The 16,407-nt window shown below is 46.1% G+C and overlaps 2 protein-coding genes across 3 annotated transcripts in view; one reads left to right on the plus strand and one right to left on the minus strand.

Annotated features, from left to right (window-relative positions):
- Nucleotides 1-14,633, minus strand: part of COL4A1 (collagen type IV alpha 1 chain) — a 132,716-nt gene extending 118,083 nt beyond the window's left edge. For both annotated transcript variants that reach the window (XM_082305079.1, XM_082305078.1), the window contains exon 1: nucleotides 14,464-14,633. In XM_082305079.1, coding sequence (XP_082161205.1) covers nucleotides 14,464-14,526 — 63 coding nt within the window. In that variant the 5' untranslated portion in view covers nucleotides 14,527-14,633. The remainder of the gene's footprint in view (nucleotides 1-14,463) is intronic.
- A 211-nt stretch (nucleotides 14,634-14,844) lies between these two features.
- Nucleotides 14,845-16,407, plus strand: part of COL4A2 (collagen type IV alpha 2 chain) — a 145,866-nt gene continuing 144,303 nt past the window's right edge. Inside the window, exons 1-3 of the mRNA XM_082332636.1 lie at nucleotides 14,845-14,921; nucleotides 15,195-15,298; nucleotides 15,436-15,496. Coding sequence (XP_082188762.1) covers nucleotides 15,255-15,298; nucleotides 15,436-15,496 — 105 coding nt within the window. The 5' untranslated portion in view covers nucleotides 14,845-14,921; nucleotides 15,195-15,254. The remainder of the gene's footprint in view (nucleotides 14,922-15,194; nucleotides 15,299-15,435; nucleotides 15,497-16,407) is intronic.

The following is a 16,407-nucleotide window of genomic DNA, read 5'->3' on the forward strand; positions in this document are numbered from 1 at the left end:
TTGGATCCTTCAGACAAAAAAATGGCAGCCCTCCAGGGGTTTGTGGCACGGCAGTGTATGTCCAGAGGCAACATTACAGATTTTCTTCCGAAACAGACACTCTTCCTTTGGACAGGACGCAATGTCCATAGCTTCATATGTAAAAAGGTTTGATGAACGTGCCACAGAACAAAGCAAACTCGAAAAATAAAACCTTAGACTGCACAGTGAGAAAGTTCATAATTTAACCTGAAAGAAGAGAAAAAGAACACCACTGTATTTTTATCACAGAGTCAGAATCTAGGCTACGCCAACTTTATTGGCCAGGGAAAAGAAATTCATTGGAACCTGTTATTCTTCCTGGATTATCCATCTGGATCCACAGTCCTGACTTAGATGTGAGAAGTCCCCACAGGTTTTAAAAGCGTTGGGAGAGAGGGCAGGGGGGTATCACACTTTTCCTGAAGAAAAATAAAAGGGAACGAGGGGAGGGGGGAAGAAAGTATCTGCAACAGGTACTTGCTTACCAACATGAGGTTTTATCTACATTATGCATAATGCATCTATTAGTCTTCAAAGGAGTGAGCAGTGCTAGATATGTTTCCATGAAATGAATTGTAAAATACTTCTGAATATTACCTGTAATATTGAGGGGGTTCTATTAACAGATAAGTATCTGCTGAAAGAAAATGCTGAAAGAGATAAAGTGTCGGTATCATTAACTTGGAAACAAAAATGAAGAATTCAGAAACAAGTAAGTGCACGGGTACTTCGCTCTATAATAAAGGAGATGCTTCTGGTGACAAAATTTTAGTCAAGAAACATAATATGCCAACGTATAGACATAGTGTACTTTGCACAGGACTGAGTAGCACAGACTGCAGTGCACAGGAATTGTGTTTGGCTGATACTGCAGGTTCCAAAATGAAGTTGTTTATTCAAACTATTTATAATTCTAGAAAGAATTCTGATAAATAAAAGTACAGCAGTAATACTTTTATGATTACCCTAGCAATTATTTTACCGCCTATTCTGAGACAAAAATACATAATGTACGTTTCTTCTGAATTTTCCTTTCCAGTATTTCTTGATAAGACCTGGAAAAAGAAACAAAACCAAAAAAATGAAAGTTACCTTTTATTCCTAAACCTTTTGGGCTGCTTCTTCACCAAAACACAAGTATTCCTGCATTTCACAGGGTTCTAGATGCCGTGATCTGTACCAACTGTCAGTAGTCCATAAAAAAGAAACAATACACCGGCTGGGCACAGCCACAAAACTTTATGGGTTTCAGCCAACCTCCCATTTTTAGTCCCCCTTCCCCGAAAACGCCTCTGGACTAAATGACTACCAGAAGACCCCACCCAGCAGTCTGTCTCCTTTGCACTGTTAAGAGTTACAACGAGGAGAAAAACGAGTACCAAGAAATAAATCCAGAGTCTTTGAATCTAGTTTTAAGCTAGTTTATCAGTGGGAAATATTAAACCAAACCCTACAGAAGAAGTTGCCTCGTACTCTACTGATAACATTTTGGAAGTTGTCTCTTTGTTAATGTCTTTATTATTTTTAAAAAAACTCTCTTTGATGACTCAGCCTAGGGCCTCAGGAGGTATTTTTCCCTTGCTAATTTACCTTGATCACTACACCTAGGTAGTTTCTCACCTGTCAACACATCCAGAAGCTTTTAATGGCTTCCTGACATTAGACAACAGCATAAACTTTCACATGTTCTGTTATATTTTAATTGACTAACATTTTAGGAAGCTATCAGCCCACCATCACTAAGTCCCAACATCAAAACAAACATATACGCAAAAAATAAAGTGGTTAAGACATGACATTGGACTTTCAGTCTAGGGAACAGGGTAACGCTGGTTGGAAGCGAGGAAAACAGGCACAGGACATCTGACTAGCCTCTTATTCTCTCTGTAAATCTGTTAATATCAAATAACCCTCAGACAAACAAGCTGACAAAACTTATTTTTACTCTGGTGACCGAGACCGCTAGCCTACTTCTCTGCATGTAATAATTCTTCAGTGACAGAAGTAATTTCTCATGTCATAAACAAATTGCTGAAATACCCTAAGAGTAAGAAAAGACACATAGATCTTACTGACTGTTTCTGGTCTTTTTACAGCTTGTTCCCTCCCCTTTCTCATCGCCTGTAGGTTTTGAAGGGGATGCAACAGGCATTGCTCTTGCATCCTACTGCAGTCAGCCGAAGAGTCCAGCTTCAAAGGCGACTCGAGGCAGGGACGGAGCAGCGCTACCAGATATCAAACCTCACCAATGCCGGCGGGACAGGCCAAGGATGCGGGATCCCTGCTGGTCATCCTTGGGCTCACGGGAAGCAGACGCGACCGCCAAGTGTCTGAGTTGGGATGGGCAGCCCGCCAGCTGATCCGCACTCCTCTGCCTCTCCCGCGGGATGAAGGGCAGCGGGTGCCACTGCTGGTCCTGCAGAAGCGCATCCCTGCCACCGGCCAGCCCAAGCCGCAGGTGCTGGCAGCCAGCAAAAGGCAAACGGTGCTGATTCACCTGCAAGGCTTTCTGTGTAGGAGGCAATAGCCAGGGAAGAAAAAGCCGGTATGCCTTTTTCACACACCGCAGTAAAGCAGGTATAAGGAGAAGGCTGAAACGTCACCTGTCCCACAGGGAGCACAGCACACATGGGAAGGCATGGGGGGACAACTAAGTGTGGCCGTTGGTCTTACCGAGCCAATATACTTAGAAATTATTTCTCTGCCCAGCTGATACCTCAGTATTGCACCACAATGTGCAAAGTGCCTTGACTCTCTTACAGTCCCATCCCTTTTCTGCCCCCCCAAACAGAGGCGGGCAAATAACCAGTCTAAAAAAGCAGACACTTGCATAAGACCAGGCTTCTCCATGACAGTTTTACGCTTAACAGGTCACTAAATAATTCCTGCAGCCAGTCAGATATTGAAGCATCAGCACCAAAACTCAGTCAAATGACTAATTCCTATGGATTATCTCACTTGATATTGGGCTATCGGTTTAATAATCAGAACCAAGGGAAACACACAGATCTCTGCCCACCACCAGTGACAAATATGAGATTGGTTACTTATGAAGGTACATCATAACCCTGCCTTTAGCATGGTGTGATTCAGATTTAAAAAAATGCTTTCTTGGCAGCTTGCATCTAATACTATAAATCTAAGCACAGGAATTCTGCACTTCACACTTTCTAACACAGCAAACAATAGTGACAAGAAACAGATCACTACATGCAATATTACAAATTCAATTCTAACTAGTGGTGTTGTACCCAAGCTTTACATTTTACCTAGCATTCCAGAAATTCATTAGTTGTCTTCAGGTACAGAAAAACTCATATAAGAGGCTCACATTTTAAGTACTCACAACATTCAGTTCTTTTCAGCAATACTTAGAATCATTTATGTTGGAAGAGACCTTTAAGATCATCGAGTCCCACCGTAAACCTAGCACTGCCAAGTCCACCGCTAAACCATGTCCCTAAGTGCCACATCTACCCGTCTTTTAAGTGCCTCTAGGGATGGTGACTCAACCACTTCCCTGGGCAGCCTGTTCCAATGCTTGATCCAATAATATGGGCAACTTTGCAGAGAACTCATTCTCCGTCTTCATGACTGATTTGATATGATTTATACATCTTTGGATTTAGAACTGTGAAATAATTTTCTAGACAGCTGAACCACATTTATCAGAAATGTAGGGGTGTTATCAAAAACAATACAAGACATGACATAATCACATATGCACCTTCCCATATCAATCAATTTCATACATTTCTCTTGCACAATATAGATATACACTGCGCCATGTGCAAATCCGTTCCGTGTAACTGCCCGTTACCATTGCAATGATGGCATGCATCTGAGAGAGCACGGGCAGCAAAATGCAAAACTTTTCATGTTTTGTTCATGAAATGTTCAGACTTTAATGTATGATAATGAATGGGGATTTACAAAAACAAAGAATTGCTTATGGGCCATATGGTACAGGGTAACAGTCCAGCTAAAATAAACCTGAGCTCAACAGAAGATAGATACTCGTACATGGCCTGTTTTGGTATTGCATTAAGTTCTGCGTGCTGTTCTCTTTCATAAGCTAAAATGATTCTATTTAATTTTAACCAACACAAGACTAATTGTTAAAATAAATTATATTGATATATTGACAATAAACAAATATAAAATGTCTTCTGCTGAAACGGAGTCCAGACTTGCATATCTGTCAATACACAGATGTGTCTCATATTGTGTGACTGACTAAAATTGTGCACGGAATTGGTAATTTGCAAACTCTGGACCAAAATCATAATATGCTGGCTTTCATTTCAAGCTGCATAGGGACCATGTACATGCCAGCTCAGGCCTTAACATAGGTTCAGTTAGTCTTGAAGATATCCTACATGTGTTTTGTGCAGTTGTACTTTTCTGTGGGCCTGGCAGCATCCAGGAACAGTGTATCTACAGGATCGCACAGACCTTCTCCTCTTGCTCTCACATTGCCAAGTCCATTCCAGCACCAGCAGCTCCTGTGGTATCCATAAGAAAGTGTTACTGAATGCAAGGGAGGTATTTAGAACAAACACCTTTTAGTAGGCGTGTATGTGATCTTTGCAAAAGCTGTGGTGACACAAATGGGTACAAGACCATCGCTTGCTAGGCTTGTTCCTGTGAGGATTTTATTTGAAGACACTAAGAAGAAAACATGACTCCTATAACGACAGGACACAGAAGCATCCTCACAAAACAATCTTCCTCATTTTTGACCTATGCAGTTTTCTGGCTTTGCCCTGTCACCGTCATCTTCTTTGGTCTCCCTGATGCTCTAAGAAAAGTTCTTCCACATGCTTAGCACCTTCAGCTACTCTAAAAATGAATTAAATGGAAGCTGAAGTCATTAGCAACGTTGAGGAAAGGACTCTGCACCTGACAGGACAGAGGGCACTGAGCTAGAATCACTGCGAGGCTGGCAGTTGCCTGCCTGCACATCTCAAGGGCTACCATTCAAAGCTTTTCTATGCTCATGACACATCCAGTCCATTCAAGATGACAAGCTCTGTCCCAACCAAGCATACCATTCCTGGAAAACGCATCAGAAACCGGCATCCACTGTTTGTCTGACCAGTGTGAATCAGAGCACATTTTCAAAGGCATGTCCCCAGCAAGATGGATTTGTTTTTCTGCCTGATTTGAACTATTATTTTGGCATTCTCAAGGGCATAAGCCGAGACATTATTTAACCCAAAGACCTTAGGCACTGGTACAACATTCACTATATCACTAAGGTCCATAATGGGAAGTAAGTTTTAAAATAGCAATAGAAAGTCACAGACAGTAAGATTACATTACGTAAGAATTAACATCACCAGAACCCATGTCTGAGTCTTCCCCCAGCTGGGATTTACCAGTAATGACCAGAGGAACAACCCCTTCCAGGCTGGGACTGCCAGCTGGGGGGTCCTCGCAAACGGTGACAGGGGCCAGGAGCCAGAGGCAGCTCCCACAGTTGTTCTACAGCTAAACGAAACTGTAAGTGCAGGGCTCTAGCGCTTAGTCCTTTCCCTCTTTCCTGACTCCTTCTTTATGTAATCCCAGTTTTTGACAATCTCTTCTAATCCCTGGCTTCCGGGATGTTTCTTGCCCTGGTTTCTACTCCAGCCCCTTGGGATCAGTCACGCAGCCTTGACTCCTCAGAATCACTGTACCATTTAAAAAAAAAAAAAAGGGTAAAAAATGTAGACTTCCTACGATAATTTTAAGCTTTTTACTTTCTTCTCACTTTAATTTATACCTCTTGCTATTCCCTGTTTTTCTCTAAATATTTCCATGTTGATTCCAAAAATGCAACTGTTCGTAACAAAAATACAGCCCCAATAAATAGACTTCAGCTAAAAAAAAAGTGATAGTTTCAGTAAAAAACCTCATAATCTTCTCAAGCAAAGCTGTAATATTACAAGCATTTACGTAGTTTTAGTCTTCCTTGCCTGTTCTTGCAAACTGTTAAAAACACACATATATTTACAGCTAAAAAAATCTTCTGAGTTTTGGCCCTGAATACTGCTTGCACATGCATCTTGGCTTTATGGCAGCCAGAATTTATCCTTTTTTATTCTGCTAGCAGATAACTGACTTACCATTGCCATAAAAGGGACAGAGCTTCAAGCACAATATGAAAATTCCTGGAATGCTTGAGTCTACCCTCACTTAGCTGATTTTTCCCTTAATATGTGCACTAAGAATACAAACCATTAATGTACTAATTTTTCTTCAAACTTTTGTTCTAATCCTTTACAGCCCCATAAGTCCAGACCAGTGTAATTTTTCAGCCTTATTTGGGTTCCATTACAGTCTTAGGATTTGTTTCAATGCTTTTAGATTATCAGATATTTCAACAGAAGTCTTCAGTAGACTAGAAAACAAGTTTCCTTCCACTAGATAAACAACTGGACTAATAAGACCAAAAGACTTAAAATATCTAGTCAGCACATAGCTATCTAGTGAAAATGGGCTCATTTGTTTTATCCCTTAGCTACAACTGAAACATTTGTCATTACAAAAAAAAAAAAAAAAAAAAAAGGAAGCCTTTCTCATTCTGCTATCTGTACACCAAAACTAAGGACCCCATAAATTATCTGTTAAAATAGAACCAGCTAATAAAACACTACATTTTCCCCTAAGTTAGTGATTATCTGCATGAAAGGTTATAAACTTCACTGTGAATTTCCAAAATGAATATCTATAGAAATAATCCTCATGTAAGAACGGCATCAACTATATTGATGAATTAGAACACTTTCATCCACTAAACCATTTAGAAATGCTCTACCAAGTTCATTCCCCGGTGTTAAGACAACGTTTTCATGTACAGAAGATGTAGGAGAGGGCACCTTGGCTAGAAGGAAGGTTGACCGTCTTGGTGAAACCACAGACCTCCCATGTAGCCAGAGCGATGATAAATCCCACAGCAGCTCAGGCAAACATGGGCAGAGAAAAGGCTGGACACTGAGTTTTAAAGGTGGTAGAGCAAATGCAATGTTAGTTGCCTCAAGTAATTTTCTTCTAGCAGATGCTAGGGAATACCAGCAGAATTCTGGCAGCTTTTAAAAAAGTTCCACATCTAGAACTGATTTGTGGCTTTCATCGTATCGCAGTTTAGAGACAAAGCACGGAGCCTGCAAACTCGAGCTCTTCAGCACAACTCTTCTGCTCCCAGTTTAACACCTGGACAGGGTTCTCCACCGGGGTGACAAACTTTAGCTAAAATCTTATTTCTGCTTCCCAGTTGTAGTGTTTGAAATGTTAAGGTATACACTGTTATCTACAGACAGGATAATGGATAGTTTGTCCCATGCTTAACCTATAACAGGCTGTATCTCTTCTGAATGCAAAAGACCTAACTCACTAGGTTTTTAATTAAAATATTCTAGTTCTTCCTATTAATCCTTGTATATTAAATTAATTCTTCCATTTATTTTATAACTTTGATAATTTCTTCCGCCAGTTCCCTCTCAGCCATCTTGAAAACCTTCATCTCAAAAAGCTGTCTCTGTCACTGCAACTAGCGGACGAAAGCCACAAAAAGATGAAAGAAAATGAATTATTACTTTGCAATTTGTTTACTCGGCACACTTGACAGGACTTTGTGCTTTGTCCTTTACATTGTTCTGTTGAAGATGCACACCCTTCCTCAGACCCCGCAAGAGGCTGTTTGCCAGCGGCAGTAAAGGTGAAGGCAGCAGGAACGCGCACCCAGAGAGAAAAGGCAGAGGAAAGGAGGGGAACAGAGGATGTTTAGCAGTTCTCTTGGATCCACCCAAAAAAACCCCCAACCTACATAAAATTCCATAAAAGCAGCTGAATAACTGCTGGAAACACAGTTACGCTTTCTGTTAGTTAGGTTGGCACAATGTTAGAAAATCTTACGCCATTTATTTCAGATCATGTGCGAGGACAGCTTTTGATATGCTACTCGAAGGTAACATTAGAAAAAATAAATTAAAAAAACAAACAAACAAACATCTTTTTCCAACTCTTTTCTGGCTTCCTTCATTTCATCTTTGGCCATGCCTTTTTTATTATGTTACTGTAAGGCAATCCAGGCCAAAAAAAAAGGGTTTTTTTGCGGGCTGTGAGGGAAGGCTGACTCATCTCCACCCGAGCGGATTCCCAGGCTGGCGGCTCCCACGGCACCTGCCGCCTGCTCCCGCGCCTCAGCACCTTGCACCAGCACCGCACGCCAGCACGGGTATAAAAGCAGGACTACAATCCTCACTGGAAACCATAAGTACAAGTTTTCAGACACTTGGTGACTTGGTACATCAGAGAAGAAAGGGGGGTATTTCCTACCGCCCCCACACATTCACCTAAACTGAGAAGGGTTAATACAGCCTTAAGGCTTACAATGTTCTTTGCCCATGCTGGAAATACGATGGAAGCAGGCACAAAGTAGGAGGTTTCCTAAGAAATACATATTTGAGATACTGGATCAATCAAAGTGGTAATAAGTGAATCCAGAGCAGAACAGAGTATAGCAGAAGTACAAGGGACTGGAAGCTAAAGTGCTTTCAAATACACACTACTGTACTTTTTTTTTTCAATTTAGAAAGTTTATCCAAGCTCCTCCTTCTGTAAGAGAGTATCTTAGAGATAAAGTAACGTTAAACGGTCATCTTCTTCGTCTTTGAAACATTTACTGAAACCTGCTTAGTTATATACTTATATTTTTCTCAATACTAAATAGGAACATAAAGCTAAAATGGACACAATTTTTTTATTAAATCTTTGATCATCCTTTTTCTGTTTATATCCGTCAGAGAGCAACAACACACAGTGGGGTTTTTTTATATTTTCTACTTATATTCTTTATGAAGAACACATTTGCCCTTTTCTTTATCGCAAGTCACTTCAGATTAGAATAGCATAATGATAGCAATTGACATATTGACAATGTTTTAATTTGTTCTGTATTTTACTTCCACATTGTCCAAGATACTGCTATATATAGACTCTTGGAGGGCTAACGCCACATACTTTTCTGATGTATTAAATCACCAAGAATAATCCCAGCCACTCACAACCCAGAGGACCAAAAATTTATCATCCCACAAACATCATTAAATTGCAGCAGTACTTCACACCTTCAGCTACTCAGTAAAGGCACAGGTTGCTATTTCGGTCAGGTCATAGCCCACGCCCAAATTCTTCCCTTTAACCAAATTTTGCAAGGTGTCACGGGCCTTTGTGATGGGAAAGTCAATGGAAATTCTGGGAAGGGAGCACTATGTAACTTTTAAACACTGATGAAGTAAGTCAATTTATTCTCATGTTGAGGTTGTTGAATCTTCCTTTGTTTAGTCTAGTTCTATAAAAAGAACAATATTCATAAGCCTATCCCTAGAGATGGTTTCTGACATTTTTAAACAATTGTCTTAGCTGCCTGCAGCCGCTATCCTACATTTCTCTATGGGATCAAGGCAACTGACAGCATATACATCCAGCATAGCCTCAGGCATTATATAACCTAATTATATCCCAGGATTATATATGCCAAGCAGACAAGATGCGATGAAACACTGCAGTAGTCTCGCAGGCATCTGATACACACAAACGCTCAGAAGCGCAAACCGTGCTACTTGGGAGGACGGTCCAGGAACCCGCTTGCGTGTGCTGACGCTCGACAGCTGGCTCCGGGAACAAAGTTCACCAAGACGAGTCAGGACCGGCTGCTGAGGGAGGCTCGGGGACCGCGTCCTCCAGCACGGCCGGCAGCAAACAGGTACGTGTCCCCAGACCAGCCCACCCTTCTCGCCTGACTGCGGCAGGAGGGAGAGGGGAAGCGGGCAGGAAGGACAGCAGGGACAAGGACGTTCTCCTGGGAGCAAGGAGTCACCAGGCCCACCCCCTTGCTCCCAGAAGTGCCCACGCATTTTGTGCTGTATATATATTGACCAAATGATTCCCCACTGCTGCGGGGTGGACAGATGAACCCACAACCGCCGCTTCCCCGGCAAGCGCTCCTCGCCTTGGGCTGGAGGGCCACCTTCCTGCCCACAGTCTCAGGGCCCTCTGTGGTGCACCCTTGGCTGTGCCAGGTCTCATACCCCTTCCTGCCAAGCCACCTCGCTCCAACAAAAAGAAAAGGGAGTGCTGTACTTTTCTTCAGACACTCCTGTACCCCGCCACAGCCTGGCAGGGAGAACTGAACCCTGCCTTCCATTTCCCTGTGAAGCCTCCTAGCCCGAGAGATGCTTCACTTATTGGAAGTCACTTAGGTCTCTCCTTCTGGCCACATTTTCTGAATTGAAGTGACTATATCTCCATCCTGAACAAAAACCTGTCAGGGTTTGTCAGATGTGCTCTTGGTATTGGCAAGTCCTTGAGGACATGCAGGGACAAGGATGTCAAATGGCCTTAGGGGACAGGTCTCTCAGCATTGCAGTGGCAGCCCTAGACACAAACGGCTGCAGAAGGCAGGTGCCCAACCCAGCCTTATTTCACGAGTAAAAGCACCCCCAAATGAAGTGCTGTCAGTCATTCAGACTCAGTCAGACGACTTCTCTTCAGCCACACGCCAAAAGCCCAAGTCATTTCCCTTATCTGCTCTCAGTTTATCAGTCTTGTAATTCTTCATCTCCATAAACCATGTTTTTAACAAAAAAGGAACAGAAAAATTGTTCAGACCAGTTGGAAGCAATTCATTTTTTCGCTTTTGGCCTAGAATTGCATGTGTCAGACTGCAGCCCCAAACACAGTTTAAAAATAGGAGGGGTGACGCGAGGAAGCCATGAGGGCAACACAGCAGAGCTGCCTCTGCCCCAGCCACGGAGGGGACACCACTCCCCAGACGGGGCTTACGCGGGGACAGAAACCTCCTGGCCTCCCACCAGTGCGTCCCCAGCTGCCACCACACGCTGGGCTCGAACAGCCCTGGTGGAATCAGCACTGCCCTCGTGGAAGAAATTATGCATGCTTTTATCACTGTTTTGGCCTGCCTTCTCCTAGTAGCTGGATAGAGCTTGCTCTCAGCTCTGGCCCAGCTCCCGTTTTGCCAACACTGAAAGTGGAAAGGGAGGTGGGTTGGGAAGTCGGAGAGACCGCTAAGCCCACCGCCGAGCGGCGGCAGATAGGGCATCGCCTCCGCTCCCCCAGCGTTGCAGGGCAGCCAGCCCACCCGTGGGGAGGGCGACTCGCCCCGGGGCTCAAGCGCAGCCGGAAGATCTTGCTCTATTGCAGAAAGCACAGGGACAGGCGCTGCAGCGGCATCAACAAGGTACCGAAACATCAACCCGGGATTCCCACGGCATTGTCATCTCCCAACCAAGCAGTACTAATGTTAGGAAATGGACTTTTCTTCAAAGGAAATGGCAGCCTAAAGAGTGTCAGAAATGAGAGCCCCTGCAGAGATCCATCAAAACAAGCTTCTCCTGTAACTGTCCCGTGGGAGCAGTCTCTCAGCCTGACCTGGAAACATCTTAATCTACTGCCCTGTCTTCCACTCTGCTCTCCTTATAATTTGAAAATGAATCTCCCGAGAAGAACATAGAAGAGTACAAAAGCCCAGATTAGCTATAATTAATATTTTAATTATAATTGGACAATGTAAAAAACACTGAGCTTCCAGTGCCACATCTGGATGCACTGTATACTGCCACATTACAACCTGTGGGAGCTGCAACGGAGCAGCTCCCTTTTCTGTACCGAGGCACAGGATCCTGACAGCGGCTGGCTCAAGGCTGGCTTTGCTACGTCAAATGCCTCTGTGAGAGCAGTCCTTCCAAATCTCCTTGTATGTATTTAATCATGGATATGTCAGTGATAAAAACAATTTGTCACTCTGCCAACCCTGTTACACTGCAGAATCACCACCAACAACATAGCACGAGCTGCTTCTGCTACATTTGCATTCACAGGCACGGTCTCAAGTCTCAGTTAGTTACCCCGGCACAATCATGATGCACATATGAAGACACATTTTTTCCTGTGAGGGTGGCCGAGCACCGGCACAGGTCACCCAGAGGGGCTGTGGAGTCTCCATCCTTGGAGATACTCAAAACCCGGCTGGACACAGCCGTGGGCAGCCTGTTGTAGCTGGCCCTGCTCTGAGCAGGGGGTGGGAGTAGACAATTTCCAAGGTGCACTCCAGCCTCAGTGATTCTGCAACGAAGGCTACAGGACAATTAAGAACATGACAAGACTGTGGCTGCACAAATAACTTTTTTTTTTTTTTTTTTAGATCTAGCTAATATAAGCTATTTTGGGGCAGAAAAGAACCAGCATCATTTTTTTTTTGCAGGAGAAAAGCAGTTGCTCCATTCAGCCTATTGCGAAGAGTACTGCATACAACCTTGCCTACCACGCAGTCCTCTGCTAACACACCTACTCTTCAAACATGAGCAGTGGGAACTCATTCGTCTGAGGACAATGTGAGCAATGGGCCAGCTCTGCCAGCTCTCCAAAAGCAGAAGTAAGAGGTCCTGCCCAGGTGCACTGCAGATCACACCACCCAGCCACAATCACTCAGCGGCGTCAGCCCGGCTCAGGGACCTCCAAAGAGAAGCCCCTCGACCACCACCCACGCCTGGCACGCTGCGGCCAGCAACAGCCTCCATCACCTTTTGGGGAGTTGCTAATGACAGGCAACAGCGTGGAGCTGGGGACAATGCCAGCAGAACCGCACTGACTGAGAGGCCACCCATGTGCGGCTGAAAGTTTGTCTAAGGCAACAAAACTACAAGCAGCTCCGTTTCCACAGCATACTGGTGTTTCCTGGTGGCGCTGACGAGGAAGTGTAAATCTGCAGCCAGCATAGCATAGACAGAACGGTTAATTACGGGGATAACTTCATAATACAATTAACAGGTCCAGATTACATTTTAAGGAATCTTGATTTTAACAAAACTTTTATTTATCTAGCACATAAAGGACATTTCTAAAGCAGAGCCTCTTCGGAGTTGCTACAAAAGACTTGAAATTGTATAATTGATACTAAAGTTTGTATCTTCTTTTAATAAGTGCATCTTCCCTACATAGTTTTCTGTCCTTGATTGACAGTCATGGTTTACCCAATGACTTCACTTTACAGCACAAGACGGGAACATATCCCACAGGCAGATATTTATACCTCTAGGAATACCAAATTCAGAACTCAAACATGAATCATTTACTTCAAAAGATTTCAATTAATTAAAATTAATAATATCCTGAAAGAAATAGAGTTTAATCAGCTTAATGCCACATGATGAGTGAATCACCTAAGAGATGCATCACCCAGTGATTTACTGCAATCACAGTAAGCCTGATACTATCAGCCTAGGAGCAACAGATAAGACATCAGAAGTTCAGTGCATTTCTTACTTCAGCTGATTCACGGCATACATACAGTCCCCCTGGTCACATAGAGATATCATAATTCATTATAGAAGCTAATTTCATCTTAAACTGCAAAAAAAGAGTTTAAAACAACCCTTTCCGGTGCTTCCTTTACTGCTTACTAATAGCAGATCCTACATTTATAGCAGAAAGCACAACCAAAATCCAACTGCCCATGGCTACTGAAGAGTTTTCTGCACCCCTGAATTTCACTACTACAGCATCAACCTAATCAAATGCAAGACACCAAGGAGACACAAAAAGATGACCTATTTCAAATTATTATGTCAACTACCTTTTACTTAGAGGTACAGAAAGAACTGCACAAATACTTCAGGAGCGCCAGGAAAGAGAGTCCTTTAATTTGGAGGACAGCGGATCGCTAATACCTCAGTGATAAAATTAGCTCCCTGAGCAAAACTTTCAGACTACTTGCATACTTTCGATTTTAAATGTCTGTGGCCGAATCTGCCTCCATCGGGAAAGGTGCCAAAACTCAACTCTAACCATTAACATCAGGATCCTGCCTGGTCTCCAGCCTACTGCCCATCGCGGGGGTCAAAGGCAGCGAGCACAGCACTTGGAGTCCAAGCAACCAACCGCTTCTTTTTCTTTCTTTCCCTTTTTTTTTTTTTTCCCCTACAAAAGCTCACCTTTTTATTTTTCTTTTTTTTACCGTGGAGACACAACTCGCTACTTTCGAGTCCCGGGTGGGTGCGTGCTTTGTATTCCCCCCCAGCCAGAGGCGCTCCCCGCCGAGCCGTGGGGGAGCGAGAGGGCGGCGGGACCGGGCCCCGTCCCGCGGCGCCGGCCCGGACCCCGCCGCCGGCCCGGGGGGAGGCCGGGCCCCACGCCGGTGCCGGCCGCCCCGCTCCGCGCCCGCGGAAGCGGCGGGGCAAGCCGGGCATCCCCGCCAAGCCCACCTGGCCGCTCCGCCCTTTCCACAGCGGAGGCCCCGCGCAATTCAGGCGGGAGCAAGGCGCAGGGATGGGGGCTCCCCGCGCCGCCCCCCGCGGCCGCCCCGTCCCGTCCCCGGGAGCGGGTCCCCCGCGGGCACCCCGCCGCGCAGCCCGGGGGAGCCGCCCCCCGCGTACTCACCGCGGCAGACACGGCGCTGAGCTCGGCGCTCAGCAGCAGCCCGAAGCCCAGCCAGAGCCGCATGCTGCCGCGCACCGCACCGCGCCGTCGGTCCCTGGGCGGCGGGGCGCCGGCGGCTCAGTGTGGGGCTCCGCGGGGCCGGCCCCACATGCGCGCCTCTCCCCTCCGTGGCGGCCGCGGCGCCTGCAATGCCTCGGGGGCGAGGGACTCGCCGCGCCGTAACCGATGGGCGGCGGCAGCCCCCTCTCCTCCCCCCGGGCGGGGACCCGGGGAGGGCGCAACCTCGCCCGCTCCCCGCCGGCCGCAGTTGTTCCTCCTCCTCCTCCTCCTCCCCGCCGCGGGTGGGTGGCGGGCCGGCGGCGGGGGGGGGGGGGGGGAGTGGAGGCGGGAGGCGCGCCGCTTCCTCGCCCCACACGGCCGCTGCCGCCCGGGAGGGCACGGCAGCGCGGCGCGCAACGGTGCGGAGCGGAGCGGGCGCGGGGCCGGGGCCGGGGGCGCGGGCTCTGCCCGGCCCACGGGGGTCCGCGCCCCCGCGGGTGGCTGCGGGCCGGCGGGACGCCGCCGTCTGAGCGGGGCGGGGAGCGGCGGGGCGCGGCGCGGCACCCCCCCCCCCGCCCCCGGATCGGCCCGGCCGGGGGCGCCGGTCCCTGCCCCGGCAGCGGCGTCGCCCGGCCCGGCGGAGGGCGCCGCGGGGGGAGCGGCCTTACGCGGGGCTCTTCTCTGCTTTGCAGGGGCGGCCGGCCGGCGGGAGGAAGCCCTGAGCCGAGCCCCCGGGCAGGGAAGGAGCGAAAATGGACATCTCGCAGCCTCCCCGTGCGCCTGGTTTTGTTTGTCAGTAAGTAATTCCGCCCGGCGGGCTTTTGGAAATAACTCTTTTAAAGTCGTCCTGTCGGCTTTAACTGCGAAGTTTTACCACGTGCTTGTTTTGTGCTGGCTTAAAACAATATCGTGCTTATTCACCTTTCCCTGCAGGGATCTGGGGCTTCTGCTGATCCTGATGGAAGTCGTGCTGTCAGCCGTCAAAGTGGATGCCGTAAGTAAAATGCCTTATGACTTTTACTGAGGAGGGAGGATGAAAAAGCAGTTTCCTTGGTACCAGAAAGCGAGGAACTGCATTTTCCTTTGCCAGATGGCTTATCTATCATTCCGTTAAAAGAAACAACCAACAAATCATCTCTGCAAGCCTTACAGATTACTGCCTTCAACAAGATGATGTTTAGCAGAGAAGCGTAAGGCTTCGGTGTCAGGTTGTTTGAAGTATTCCACTGTTGCTTTTGCTCAGATTGGGTAATTTGTTAAAGCAAGCGCAAAGCAAGCCCCAGAACGTCTTAATTTTAGTAAGAAAAGCACCAAGACAGAGGGGTGGGACAAAAATGCAGTGCTATAGATACCGGCGAGTACTTTGGAGAGGTTAACATGCAGGTGAAATATCTTCAGTTAAGTACAGACCTCATCTGAGGACTGAGAAGTTGAAGCTACAGCTTAATTTTACAAATCGGAGGCGTGTTTATACATAAATTGTTGTTTAAACTAAATGGTTAAATCCAAAAATAGAAATTAGTAAGTTAAATGCTATATAGGTGGTTGCGACTGTCCCCTTGAGGTGTTGATGTAAACAGAAGATATTAAACTCTTGGGTCTTTGTCACAAGGACGTGAAAGAAGTGAGAGATAACGTATATGGGAGTGCAACATTTGCCTGTTATGAAGCTTGGTGAATTTAATGGAAAGATTGTCATTACTGCGAGCAGGCTTTGGATCAGGCCTGGGTACTGCAGGCTGAAAGTTTGCTGAGGCTTGTGGCTGCATTTGTCAGCCACCAAGTGAGGGTAAGGCTCTGTGGTCATGCGCAAGTGGGACCTTGATTATGTTTTTTCAAAAGCTATCCTACTTCTGTTTTAATCCTACTGTCTGCAACTTTCACCCCTCTTTTCTGACTTTGCGC

This window comes from Platalea leucorodia (genome assembly GCF_965183815.1).
Source record: "Platalea leucorodia genome assembly, chromosome: 2".
NCBI lineage: Eukaryota > Metazoa > Chordata > Aves > Pelecaniformes > Threskiornithidae > Platalea > Platalea leucorodia.